The 14,576-nt window shown below is 43.9% G+C and overlaps 1 protein-coding gene across 1 annotated transcript in view; it reads left to right on the top strand.

Annotated features, from left to right (window-relative positions):
- Nucleotides 1-14,576, top strand: part of LOC134345077 (transmembrane protein 255B) — a 105,659-nt gene that overhangs the window by 66,960 nt on the left and 24,123 nt on the right. Inside the window, exons 4-5 of the mRNA XM_063045210.1 lie at nt 5,596-5,685; nt 8,167-8,247. Coding sequence (XP_062901280.1) covers nt 5,596-5,685; nt 8,167-8,247 — 171 coding nt within the window. The remainder of the gene's footprint in view (nt 1-5,595; nt 5,686-8,166; nt 8,248-14,576) is intronic.

Raw genomic sequence — 14,576 nt, 5'->3', positions numbered from 1 at the left:
GACACTTTATCCACACTGAGTTAATGAGAGGGCAAGTCACATAACAACACTCTTCAATTAATAGGACACACAAAGCCTCAGGCACTGCAGTTTATTTAGCTGATCCATCCATGCTAGGTTAAGGAGAGGACACTTAACCTAATTCTCAAGAGTACTGCCCTACTTTTGTGCACTGTAATGTGGGATTGGAATAATACTCCCTAAAAGAATATTCTCCAAGAGGCTGAGTCGGAGGATATTTTGTGTAATCAGTGCAGCCTGATTTACAGGAAATTTACTGCGGGAAGTGAGCGAAGAGATTGCTGTAGCTTTGGCAATGATCTTTCTATCGTCACTGGCCACAGGAGTACTCCTCAGAAGACTGGAGGGTGGCAAAAGTTATTGATCTGTTCAAGAAAGTGAATAAAGATAACGCTGGGAATTATAGACCAGTGAATCTTAAATCAATAGTGGGCAAATTATTGAAGATGATTCTTAGAGACAGGATTTCTGAGCATTTAGAGAAGCATAGGCTGATTAGCGATTGTCAATATGGCTTTGTAAGGACCTGGTGGCGCGTCATGAACTTGATTGAATTCTTTGGGGAAGTGACAAACCAAATTGATGAAAGTAGAGCGGTGGATCTGGTGAATTTTAGCAAGATATTTGTCAGGTTCAAATCCCACCATGGCATTTGGGAATTTAATCTGAAATAATTAAATACATTTGGAATTGATATGCTTGTAAAGGTAATGGTGCCTTTGAAAATTACAGGATTTTTTAATATATATCAAAATCCAAATTGTTCACTCCCACACCTGCAGGGACATAGCCAGGTGCCCTTATTGGGCTGGTAGCGTATGGGGTAGGAGGGATATTAGTTTTGTTGGGACCAGGAGCAGGAGGTATTACTGATTATGTCATTCAGGGTTTCAGTGTTAGGATGATGCTGAACTTCCGTGTATAATTGCCCACATTACCTTCTCCTCAGTCATGTCACTTGTCTCTAATCCATCCTCAATCCATCTGTTGTTGAAATTCTTATTTACGTCTTTGCCTATGCCAGACATTTCCTTATGTGAAGTGGAATTTGTTGGCAAGATGGGATTGGAATTGGTTAATTATTGTCACATGTACGGAGATAGAGTGAAAGGTTTGTTTTGCATTCTGTTTCTACAGATCAAAGCATTACACAGTGCATTGAGGTAGTACAAGATGAAACAACTTCATGAACTTGTTAGTTTCCAGTTTTGCACTACTTATCTAATTTAACTATTTCATATTTATGCTGTATATATACTTACTGTAATTAACTGTTTTTGTTACTATATATTGCAATGCACTGCTGCCACAAAAATAACAAATTTCACAACATATGCCGGTGATATTAAACCTGATTATGATTAAGATTCAATATTATCGGCTAGCTTACTTTCACATTTCATCTTTTCTCTTGTTATTTTTTTTAGTTGCCTTCTGTTTCTTTTTAAATGCTTCCCAGTCCACTTCCTGTACTTTTTGCCATATTATATGCTCTGTCTTTTCCTTTTATGCTGTCTTTAACTTGTCTGCCTCAGTTGCTTCATCCACCCTTTAGAATACTGCTTCATCTTTGGCAAGTATCTATCTTACAGCTTCCGATTTGCCCCAGAAATTCCAGCTATTCCTGTTCTGCCATCATTCCTGCTAGTGTCCCCTTCCAATCAACTTTGGCCAGCTCCTCTTTCATCCTCTATAATTCCTTTTACTCCAGTGTAATGATGATACATCTGACTTTATCTTCTCTCTCTGAATCTGCGGGGTGAATTCTATCATATTATGTTACTGCCACCCAAGGGTTCCTTTACCTTAAGTTTCCTAATCAAATCCAGCTCATTACACAGCACCCAATCCAGAATTGCTATTCCCCTAGTGAGCTTAACCAGAAACCGCTCAGAAAAGCTGTCCCATAAGCATTCCACAAATTCCTTCCTTTGGGATCCAGCACTAACCTGATTTTACTAATCTACCTGTGTATTGAAATTTCCCATAACTATCATAACATTGCCCTTATTTCATGCTTTTTCTATTTCTGATTGAAATTTATATCCCACATCCTGGCTGCTAGTTTGGGGGCACTTTCTTTGTAGCTGGTGCTCTTTATGAGGCAGACAAGGGAAGTTAAAGACAGCATAAAAGGAAAAGAGAGAGCATATAATATGGCAAAAATTACAGGGAAGTTAGTGGACTGGGAAGCTTTTAAAAACAAGCAGAAAGCAACTAAAAAAAAACCATAACAAGAGAAAAGATTAAATGTGAAAGTAAGCTAGCTAATAATATTAAAGAGGATACCAAAAGTTTCTTAAAATATATAAAGAGTAAAAGAGAGGTGAGACTGGATATTAAACCACTGGAAAATAACGCTGGAGAGGTAGTAACGAGGGACAAAGAAATGACGGACAAACTTCAAAAATATTTTGTGTCAAGTCTTCACTGCGGAAGACACCAGCAGTATGTCTGAAGTTTGAGAGTGTCAGGGGGCAGAAGTGAGTGTCATTGTTATTATTAAGAAGAAGGTCCTTGGGAAGCTGAAAGGTCTGAAGGTAGATAAGTCATCTGGTCCAGATGGACTACACCCCAGGATTCTGAAAAAGGTAGCTGAAGAGATTGTGGAGGCATTGGTAATCACCTTTCAAGAATCATAAGATCATATGGCTTTGGGGCACCTGGGGGCACATGATAAAATAGGCCAAAGTCAGCATAGTTTCCTTAAGGGGAAATCTTGCCTGAAAATCTGTTGAATTCTAAGGTGCCACATGTAAGACTGCTAAACAAGGTAAGAGACCATGGTATTACAAGAATATATACTAGCATGGATAGAAGACTGACAGGAGGCAGAGTTGGAATAAAGGGGGTCTATTCTAGATGGCTGCCGGTGACTAGGGGTGCTTCCCAGGCATTGGTGTTGGGACTGCTTCTTTTAATGTTATATGTCAGTGATTTGGATGGTGGAAGTAATGGCTTTGTGGCCAAGGTTGCAGATGATACAAAGATAGGTGGAGGGGCAGGTAGTATTGAGGAAGCAGGGAGGACATACAGATTGGGAGAATGGGTAAAGAAGTGGCAGATGGAATATAGTGTAGGGGAGTGTATGGTCATGCACTTTGGTAGGAGGAATAAAGATGTAGACTGTTTTATATTCAGGTGGCACATTGGTGTAGTGGCTAGCACAACTCAACAGTACCAGCAACCCGGGTCCAATTCCCATCGTTGTCTGTAAGGAGTTTGTACGTTCTCCCTGTGACCATGTGAGTTTCCTCTGGCTGCTCCAGTTTCCTCCCACAGTCCAAAAACATACCAGTTAGTAGGTTAATTTAATTGCTTATTGTAAATTGTTCCGTGATTAGGCTCGGGTTGCTAGGCCTCAAAGGGCCTGAAGGACCTGTTACACACTGTAAATTAATAAATAAATAATTAGATACATGGATTTTCTGAACAGGGAAAAAAATTCAAAAGTCAGAGCTGCAAAGGGACTTGGAAGTCTTTGTGCAAGATTCCCTAAAGTTTAACTTGCGGGTTGAGTTGGTTGTAAGGAAGGCAAATGCATTCATTTCAAGAGGATAAGAATATAAGAGCAAGGATGTGATGCTGAAGCTTTAAAAGGCACTGGTCAGACTGCACTTGTAGTATCGTGAGCAGTTTTTGGCTCTTTTTTAAGAAAAGGTGTGCTGGCATTGGAGAGGATTCAGAGGAGGCTCACAAGAATGGTTCTGGGAATGAAAGGGTTAACATATGAGGGGTGTTTGATGGCCCTAGAAGAATTAGGGGGAATATCATTGACATTATCGAACTTTGGAAGGTGTAGACAGAGTGGAAGTTTCCTATAGTGGGTGAATCTAGGACCAGAGGGCACAGCCTCAGAATAGAGGTGAGGAGGAATTTTTTTTAGCCAGAGCATGGTCAATCTGTGGAATTCATTGCCACAGACAGCTGTGGAGGCCAAGTTATTGAGTATATTTGAAAGCAGAAGTTAGTAGGTTCTTGATTAGTCAGGGCATCAAAGGTTATGGGGAAAGTGAAGGAGAACGGGGTTGAGAGAGACATAATAAATCAGCCATGATGGAATGGCAGAGCAGACTCGATGAGCCAGGAAGGCTAATTCTGGTTCTATGTCTAATGGTCATAATGAGGTAGATTATGTGGTCAAGAGTCCATTCTGTTGTATAAGGGAATCATTTAATTGTGTTCTAACATCAGGGTAGAAGTTGTGTCCTTGACCCTGGTGGTACATGCTTTCAGGCTTTTGTATCTTCTGCCTGATGGGAGGGGGAGAAGAGAGAATGTCCAGGGTGGGTATTTAATTACGTTTGCTGCTTTACTGAGGCAGTGAGAAGTATAGACAGAATCCATGGAGAAGAGGCTGATTTCTCTGATGCGTTCAGCCGTGTGCACGTGACCACTAGAAACTAGAGATGGTTGTTGAAATCTGCATTTATTACCTACTTTCACTAAGAGGGAGCTGCCTTTTTGAACAGCTCCAGACTTTCGGATGAAGGGGTTCCCATGGGTTGTTGGATGAAGAGTTCCCGGTGATGTTGCAGGAAGAGTAAAGTACACTCTCTGACTGCTTTTTGAGGTACAGGACTGGAACCCAGTGTGATCGTCTGCTACTGTAGCCCATCCACTTCAAGGTTTGACGTGTTGCACATTTTGAGATGTTCTTCTGCAAACCACTGTTGTAACGCCCCTCCTGTCAGCTTGAACTAGTCTGGCCATTCTCTGACTACTACTACGTCGACTCAGGCCCATTCTCTGAACTCTCTCAGTAACAAGACGTTTTCACCCACAGAACTGCCGTTCAATGGATGTTTTTTGCTTTTGACTTCATTCTCTGTGAACTCTAGAGACTGTTGTGAGTGAAGATCCCAGGAGATCAGCAGTTTCTGAGATATCTAAACCACCCTGTCTGGCACAAGCAATCATTCTATGGTCAAAGTCACTTAGATCACATTTCTTCCCCCGTTCTGATAATTGGTCTGAACAACAACTTCACCTCTTCACCGTGTCTTCATGCTTTTATGCATTCAGTTGCTTCCAGACGATTGGCTGATTAGATATTTGCACTAATGAGCAGGTGCGCCGGTGTAAAGTGGCGACTGAATGCATCTCCAAGTCAGGAAGGTGTGTGACTTGGAAGAAAGCTGCAAGTAGTGGTGGTGGTCCCTTGTACTTGGACAGCCCCCTAATCTCCATCCTCAGTTACACATCAAACCTTCAGGTGAACCCTATAGCTCAACCAGTGCAACAATCAGACTCTAAAGCCCCCAAGCCCCCAGCTTATACTGACTCCATTATCCAACACCCGAAATGTCAAACTCTCGTTCCCATGCACCATAAACCTCTTGTAACCTGCAATTATACAATTTATAGCTTTGCCTATATGGCACACTTTGAAACATTTTGTAGATTATACTATGTAAGTGCAACCTAACTGTATTTGACAAAGCCCACAATGGAGCATTCTTTCATTTAAGCATTTATTTTATAAAGAAGTTTCCATAGGAAAGCTTGCATTCCAAATGAAAATGACTTGCATTCAATTATTAATCTTTATTTGCTTCTTCATCTTCCCCACAGCTAGTTGCAGCCATCACCTTCCTCAGTTTGGGAGTTATCGGAGCATTTTTCTGTGTGATCGTGGATGGTGTCTTCATCGCCATAAACATTGTGAGTTATATTTTTCTGTCAACAACAACAAACCAGCAAGTTGATCCTTAAGGTGTAGGAGAGGTTAGTGCTTCCTTTGCAACACTATCTACAATTACCCCACCATCACCCAGCTCCTTAAATAGGACATCAGCCCAACAATTCTTCTGCATCGATGTTCACAATGTGGCAGGCCTTATAGAGAGGTCCTTTCTCCTCCACATACACTATTGTAGAATGTGCAGAGGAAAACAGAGGGATAATGGGCCTGAACTCTGGCTGGTGTAAGTGGGTGTCATGGAGGCGAGAGGTCTGGGGGAGAGGTGGAGGAAGCAGTTGGCAGGTAACCTAGCAAAGCTTCCTTCCAGCACTTGATGCCCTGGGCTGGACCTCCCCTTCATGTTCCCTGGACCTTAGAGCAGAGCAGCGTTGTGTTGTGAAGGACAGCTTCTCCACGAGTGGTCATAACAGCTCAAATAAAAATCACCTCAGCCACATGCTGACATGCGTGTGCTCTGTTATATGCCATAGCACATGATCATATGAGGTGTTAAACAGGTGGAATATCCTGAAGGAGGGTCAGAGACTGCATAGTCCTTGCAATAGATAACTTGCTCTGTCCAGTGAAGGTTTTTTTTTGATAGAAGTTCAGATTTGCAGATGACACCTAGATTGGGGTCATAGTGGACACTGAGGAAGGGTATCAAATTTTGCAGAGGGATCTGAACCAGCTAGAAAAATGGGCTGAGAAATGGCAGATGGAATTTAATGCAGACAAGTGTGAGGTGTCACACTTTGGGAGAACAAACCGGATAGGTCTTACACAGTGAACAGTAGGGCACTGAGGAGTGTCATAGAACAAACGGATCTGGGAAGATAGATCCATAACTCCTTGGAAGTGGTGTCATGGGTATTTAGGGTGATGTCGTATTTGTAAGTAGGATGCCGTGCACAATCCTGATTTGATGGAGACGGACATGAGAAGCACAGAGGAACATCTGGAGAAACTTCTGAAATGCCCACTTCGCTGCCGCTGCAACTGTGTGATTGAGAATCTCCGGAGGGGGAGGCCCCACATCCTCGGCTTTGCCTATTGCCTGTTGCCAGGGCCGGGGTCGAAACGCTCAGCAGAGATGGTGCTCAGTGCTTGGTGTCGGAGGGTTGGTTGGAGGCTGAAAGTTTTCGGATAGACTCAAGAGTCGGCTGTGGTCTGGTGCTTCCAGGGTGCTGCATTGGCAAGTTTGCGACGCTGGAGGTTCATGGCAGGAAGAGAGTTTCGCTTCCTTCTGCTGTCTGCGTGAGACGATGGGACTTTCGAGAGACTTTGAGACTTTTTCTTACCGTGCCATGGTCTGTTCTTTATCAAATTACGGTATTGTTTCGCACTGTTGTAACTATATGTTATAATTATGTGGGTTTTGTCAGTTTTTTTAGTCTTGGTTTGTCTTGTGTTTCTGTGATATCATTCTGGAGGAACATTGTATCATTTCTTAATGCATGCATTACTAAATGACAATAAAAGAGTCCTCATAATCTAATCTAATCGAATAAAGAGAGCATTTGGTATATTAGCTTTCAACAGTCAGAATATTGAGTACAGGAGTTGGGATGTTATGTTGAAGTTGTATAAGAAGCTGGTGACATCAAATCTGGAGTACTGTGTGCATTTCTTGTCACCTACCTGCAAGAAAGTTATCAAGATTGAAAGAGTACAGAGAAAATTTACAAGGATGTTGCCAGGACTTGAGAACCTGAGCAATGGGGAAAGATTGAAGGGGTTAGAACTTTATTCCCAGAGTGTAGGAGAATGAGGGGAAATTTGGTAATGGTATACAAAATTATGTGGGGTATATGTAGTTAGAGTGAACGTATGCTGGCATTTTCCACTGGGGTTGGGTGAGACCAGAACTAGAGGTCATAGGTTAAGGGAGAAAGGTGAAATATTTAAGGGGAACCTGAGAGGGAACACTTAGAGAATGGTACGGGTGTGGGACAAGCTGCCAGCAGAAGTGGTGGGTGTGGGTTTGATTGCCACATGTAAGAGATGTTTGGATAAGTACATGGATTGGCACAGACTAGATGGGCTGAAGGGCCTTTTTCTGTTTTGCTCTATAACTCTATAAATAGCACACAGAAACTTTACGTAACATGATAGAACTTCAAGGTCATTAAATCTTGGTTCTATCTGTCTCACAGGTATTTCAGGTGGATTCAAAATATCCCATTACACTTCATCAAATGACCATGGGCATTTCCAATGACCTGGAGATCAGATGTAGTAGCAGAGATTTGAAACTAGCACAGTGTGAAGGAGCTTTGAAATCAGCAATCCGGAAATGGGAGAAAAGCAAATAAATGTGGATTGCAAGAATAATAATTATGCCCAAAGAATTTTTAAAAGAAATGCTTTAATAAACTGTATATAGAAAGAACTCAGTGTGAAATATTCTGAAATTGAACTAACTGTATTGTTGATTCAAAATTTCTTTTTTCTGCTGTTAGGATCTAAGACCGCTGCATGCAAGCAGATGCCAACATTACACCAGTGGGCACAACTTTATTTATGAGAATTATCTGGCTAGTGTAAGTGGGACTTCAATTCTTGAAATAATTGGAGGCACTTTGGTAGTAACACTTTGAAAGTAGATCGAGTCAGTTTCTAAAATATTGAACACTGCCCGGTGTGAGCAAGGCCAGCATTCACTGCCTACCCTCTAACGTTGACGTGAAGAAGCTACTTATTCTGTATGGTTGGGTCAAGTACTACCTTCATGCTGCTGAGTCAGAAACTCCCTCTGTACTGTTGGGTTACGTACCTCACTTCCCCCACAGTACAGTTGGATCCGGTACTCCCTCCATAATGGAGACTCAAGAGATCACAGGTATTGTAATCTGGAGCAAAAAAATCAACCCCCTCACCTCCTTCTACTGCCTGTCTCCCTCTACCTTTCAGAGTAGATGAAGGGCCTCAACCTAAAATGTTGACTCTCCCTTTCTCTCTATCAAAGTTGCCTGAGTCTCTCCAGCATTATTCCCTTCGTAATGTGGTGCCATTGGTGCACTCCACTGTACTGTTGGATCAGAGACATCGAACTATTGACACAGTGAAGTGAGTCAGCGGGTCAACTCAAGTCTGCGAAGATTGTCCTGGGGGCAGCTTGAACGAGTCACCGTGCTTCCAACACCAATGTAGCAACCCCACATCTTACTAACCCTAACCATGCATCTTCGGAATGTGGGTGGAACCCGGCGCACAAGGGAGAATCCCGTGCGGTCATGAGGAGAGCGTCCAAATTCCTTATAGACAGCAATGGGAATTGAACCCCCCTCACTGATGGCTTCCGCTGTAAAGTGATTGCACTAACTGCTACACCGCCAAGTCGCAGAGGCAGCTTATTACCACAAGGAAGGGTGGCAGTGTGGTGCTGTTGGTAGAGTAGCTCCACCTCCCAAATTTGGTTTCACCAACATCAGTATCGCTACTCAGAGGTACCGATCCAAGTTTGAATTTCACGGTAGATCCACAAGGGGTTAAGGCGACAGTAAGGTGTTAAATGGAGGAGAGATAGATAAAGCAGTACTGTTGTGTAAAGAAATTAAACTGGATTTAGCACGGCTCATCAATTAGAAGCCACTGTGGTGAGCAGGCTTGGCAGTCAGTGCAGTTTATTTTATGCGGTCTGCATCAATTCAGTGATGAATGAATGCCCCCAAAGCACAAGCATTTGGAAAATCTGCTCAGATATGCCCAGTTTGGATTTAGTGCAATGAAGACCAGATTCAAAAAAGGAGCAACAAATGGACTTCAAAAAAATACCCAAGGGGCTGCTGGAATTTGGAGTAAAAAGCAAACTCATGGAGAAACTAGGAGGACCGAGCATCATCTGTGGGTGGCGGAGTTGAGGAATTGTTGATTTTTGGATTGATACTCTGCATTCGGACTGAGAGAGGTGATGAAAGATAGCCAGTACAAGGAGGAACGGGGGAGGGCTGATACAGGGGTGAGGGGTTGTGACTGGTGGTGTGGAGTGAGGGATGATGGGAAGAGGGAACCAGGTTGGGACACAGAGGCAGGTGGGTCTCAGTGGAAGCATACAAAGAAATACAGTGGGACTGATGGAGTCAGGTAGGGGAAAGGGTAGGTGAAGGTAAAGGCAGAGACTGGAGAGTGAAATGATGGGAGACAAGGTTAAAAGTGCTGGATTCTGATAAATCAGGAAAGTGATAACAGGAACCATATGGGGGCAGGGGAGTGGAAGAAGGGCAGCTCGAATATGATGGAGTTGAGTGAAAAGTGTCAGGTGGTAGGTAGATGTAACCAGGAGGGGGAAGAGTGATGAAAATGGGTGATTGGTGGCTTATGAGAAAGAGAATAAAAATGTGTGGATCAGAAGGAGATAAAGAGGCAGTCTCAGGAGATGAGGGCTACCTTAACCTGGATGATCTACTGTTCATACTTTCAATTTGCAGATTCTCCATAAGACCATAAGACCACAAGTCACAGTAGAATTAGGGTATTTGGACCATTGAGTCTGTTCTGCCATTCAATCATGGCTGATTTATTTTCCCTCTCAACACCATTCTATTGCCTTTTTCCCACACCTTTGACACCCTTACTAATTAAGTACCTATCAACTTCTTTAAATATACTTTAAAAATACTCAACCTCCACTGCTGTCTGTAGCAACAAATTCCACAGATTCACCATCCTCTGGCTAAAAAAGAATCCTCCCCATCTCTGTTCAAAAGGGGTGTCCACCAGTGCTAGGTTCTCCCACTCGTGTTGGAAGAGATAGCATGCTGGACAGGGGTATAGTCAGAGTGGCCATAGGAGTCGGTGAATGTACCATTCATGTCAGTGGATAGTTTCCTGAGATGGAGGCAAAGAGAGCTACAGAAGGGAAGAGAAATGTCAGAAATGGGGCAAATAAATCTGGAAGCAAAATGGAAGTTAGAAAGGAAGGTTGTAAAGTTGACAAGTTCTGAGATTTCAAAAGAAGTTTTTCTGGGGACTAGATCAATTTTACAGGAAAGGCTGGCAGCTGCAGAAGTATAAGAGTAAAAGGAACATCAAATTTAGAGTGCCAGCAATATAAGGGTGAGATTTCTAATGGGCAATAACAGAAGGAATGGCTTTAGAAAAGTACATGGGGAATGGTTGATCTGAGTCTCAAGGATACAGTTAAACAAGAAGGAATGAGAAGCCTTATCCAAGGATAAAGGAAGCAAATGATAAGCACACTGGACATGTGGAAAGAGATTACGAGTGTTAACAGGGAAGATGGTCAAAGAAACAAAGGCAGTAAATCCAGTGCAGTAGGTGCGACGCCAGATGCTGAGGCACTCCAGATGGAGGATCTTGACTCAAAACCTCGACAGTCTATTTCCTCCGTGGATGCTGCCAGACCTGTTGTTCCTCTGGCATGTGGTGGGTTGCTCTAGATTCTGCACCTGCAGTATCGTGAAACGCAAAGGTGCAGCCTTCTATATATTGGCAAGACCCGACGCAGGCTGGGAGATCGTTTTGCTGAACACCTACGCTCTGTCCGCCAGAGAAAGCAGGATCTCCCAGTGGCCACATATTTTAATTCCACATCCCATTCCTATTCTGACATGTCTATCCACAGCCTCCTCTACTGTAAAGATGAAGCCACACTCAGGTTGGAGGAACAACACCTTATATTCCGTCTGGGTAGCCTCCAACCTGATGGCATGAAAATTGACTTCTCTAACTTCTGTTAATGCCCCTCCTCCCTTCACACCCCATCTCTTATTTATTTATTTAATATGTTTTTTAATACTTTTTATTTTTCCCCCCTTTTTTCCTCTTTTTTTTCCCTCTCTTTTTTCTCCCTCTGTCCCTCTCACTATAACTCCTTGCCTGCTCTCCACCCTCCGGGCTCCCCTTCTCTTTCTCCCCAGGCTTCCCGTCCCATGATCCTCTCCCTTCTCCAGCCTTGTATCCCTTTTGCCAATCAACTTTCCAGCTCTTAGCTCCATCCCTCCCCCTCCTGTCTTCTCCTATCATTTCAGATCTCCCTCTCCCCCTCCCACTTCCAAATCCCCTACTATCTCTTCTTTCAGTTAGTCCTAACGAAGGGTCCCGGCCCGAAACATCGACTGTACCTCTTCCTATAGATGCTGCCTGGCCTGCTGTGTTCACCAGCAACTTTGATGTGTGTTGCTTGAATTTCCAGCATCTGCAGATTTCCTTGAATCTGCATGATTTCATTGTGCACTTGACGTATCTACCATGCATAAAACACAATTAGAAAGCATGCAAATATTACAATGAAAGAAAGTGGTGGGGATAAACTTCATTTCCCTTCTTCCCTACGAGCTTATGATTTTTAGAGGTAATCTTCCTGAAAACAACAATGAAAAGTGGATGAAGCAAGCCATAAGATAGCAGACAAGTTCTATAACGTTGGGAAAATCCAGCCTGCCAAATTCCTGCTGTGTGTTAGAGACAAGTTTTCATTGCCACATCTGGAGGAAGGCATTATGTTATGAAAGATGTGTGCTGGAAGATTCTTTACTGATGTAAACAGATGTTTTGGAAAAAGGTCTGAAACAAATTATTTACGTTCCACTAGGATATGTAAAACTCCTATGTATGAAATATGACTTTTTCTATATTTTACAGTTTAGACTTGTGTATACACAAGATAACAGGCTCCCAAATTCTTTCAAGGGTCCTTGGTGATGTCACCTGAGGTCACCGACTGTGACCCCTCCTCCAGATGCGGTCGATCCTCTGCAGTGAACCCAGCACCCAGGCAAGGGCGGACACACACCGGGTTCCCGCTGATCGTACCTTTCCACCCTGGCCGTTGTCTGATACTTCTCACCAACTCGTGAGAGGCGCACCGCTTCCAGGGTCTCGTTACCTCGGGTGGCGTGTGTGTCGCCTTAGCAAACCGGTCCCTTTTTATCCCCCTGCTGGGGTATCGCCTGTCCATCACTTCAAACAGTTCAGGGTTCAAAGGGGGGAGCCGCTCCAGACAGCTCTCTCTCCCCCGTCCCTTCATTACACAACTCCAGACGCTGCTCCATTGTTCCTTATCTCTCCTTCCCCTGAGGGCAGGTGGCAGACCACTTGCTGATGTCACTGATGCTAACCCAGGCCAGCAAACATCTTAATTTTATGTGTATTCTCGTCACACTTCCCCCCTTTAAAGGATTTTTACCGGGAGGTAAAAATTATAAACATGACTACATTATTTGATACACACACAAATATACATCTTTATCAGTTATTTGGCTAATACAGAGAATTTGAAGCTGTCAGCACCTTGACAGACAGTCATCACATTTTCTGTTCCTTTTACACGTGTTATTAATAATCCCTTAGACCAGGCTCCAACTCAGCAAACTTCATAGTGGCCAAAAACACTGATGAATTGCGACCAATGTAACCTCTCATTTGGTTTTGTCCCGGACCACAATAACAAGGGTCGTCCCATTCCGACTCAGTTTTCTCTCGCAAGGGCTTCATAGGAGGGGGACGGGTATTGACTGCAGAGTTATTGCAAAACTTCCTGCAGTACCCCACCATCTCCAAGAGCCTTCTGAGGGCCCTCTTGTCCGTCGGGGTTGGGAGGTCAGCGATAGCCTGCACTGTAGCTTGCATCGCTGCCAGCTGCCCCTGTGTCACCACAATTCCCAGGTAAGTGACCCTTGTGTGGCCGAATTCATTTTTTTCAAGGTTCACTACCAAGCTGGCTTCAGACAGCCGTATTAAATTGCCAATACACACCTCTGTGTTCATCAGCCCTTTAGTCACTGAATTACTCAATATATATGAGTGTTCTTTACTAGGCTGCCCTATTGTAACAGACATCACCCAACGTCCCAGTTCTTTGCATTTCCTCGGGACAATCAAACCCACGGGTGCGAGTCGTTTAATTACTTCTAAAGATTCGCTTTGTTCGGGGATTAAGGGAGAGACCTTATCAGTAGACCTGGCCAAAACAATAGCCTTCTCCCATCTGATCGATCCCATCCTAATCTTTTCAAAATGGTTTTTTCCTCTTATCATGGGCCCCTAGCCTCATTGATTTCCACGCTAACACCGACTAGGTTTGTTAGCATATCAAAAGCCGGTCATGATCAATAACATTCTTCCCCCTGGGCAGCCGGTAAATCTCTTTCATGATTCCACCAACTGTTTCCTCCAGCACCGCAAAATGTCCGCCGGGGGGTACCTCGTGGGCCATGTTAAAAACCTCATCCCCATAACTCGTTTGCACCACCCCCCACTCCTCATCTGCGGATACTGTCCTTGATTTCCCTTTCTTCCTTAGCACTTCCTCATCCGCACAATAGCTTGTCAAGGCTGTGTCAGAGAGAGCGGTCTCGGCCAAAACCATCAGCCCCTCGTCTCGCTCCTGCGTCTGCACAAATTCTTTCCTGGCTACTGCTACGTCTGTCCCAGCTCCCTCACTACCTCTTATCTCACTACACCCTGTCTCATACAAGGTTGGCAGAAATGTTTCAGCTAAATTTACCACCACAGTTAAATCCACCACTGCAGCCCCATGATGAACCTGTGAGTCCATGGGCGGGGCCTCAATGCTGGCAGGCTGACCTGTCAATCTCACGACTGGGAACACGATTCCTCCGGCGATGTCATTACCGAGCAAGACTTCCATGTCTTTCATCGGTAATTCGGACCTCACCCCGATCGTGACTAGTCCAGAGACCAGGTTGCTCTGTAAATGTATCTGGTGCAAAGGGACTGACTCTGTCCCTTCCCCAACACCTTTGACCTCTACCTCCCCAGTCTGGGTCTCTGAGCTAAACTCTAATACACTCTTCAGTATTAGTGACTGACACGCTCCCGTGTCTCTCCAGATCCGCACTGGAACTGGTTTTAACCCCTCCTTCACTGACACCAATCCGGCCGAGAT

This window comes from Mobula hypostoma, chromosome 4 (genome assembly GCF_963921235.1).
Source record: "Mobula hypostoma chromosome 4, sMobHyp1.1, whole genome shotgun sequence".
Lineage (NCBI taxonomy): Eukaryota > Metazoa > Chordata > Chondrichthyes > Myliobatiformes > Myliobatidae > Mobula > Mobula hypostoma.
The sequence above is the reverse complement of the archived record's forward strand: the minus strand, read 5'-3'. Positions and strand labels throughout refer to the sequence as shown.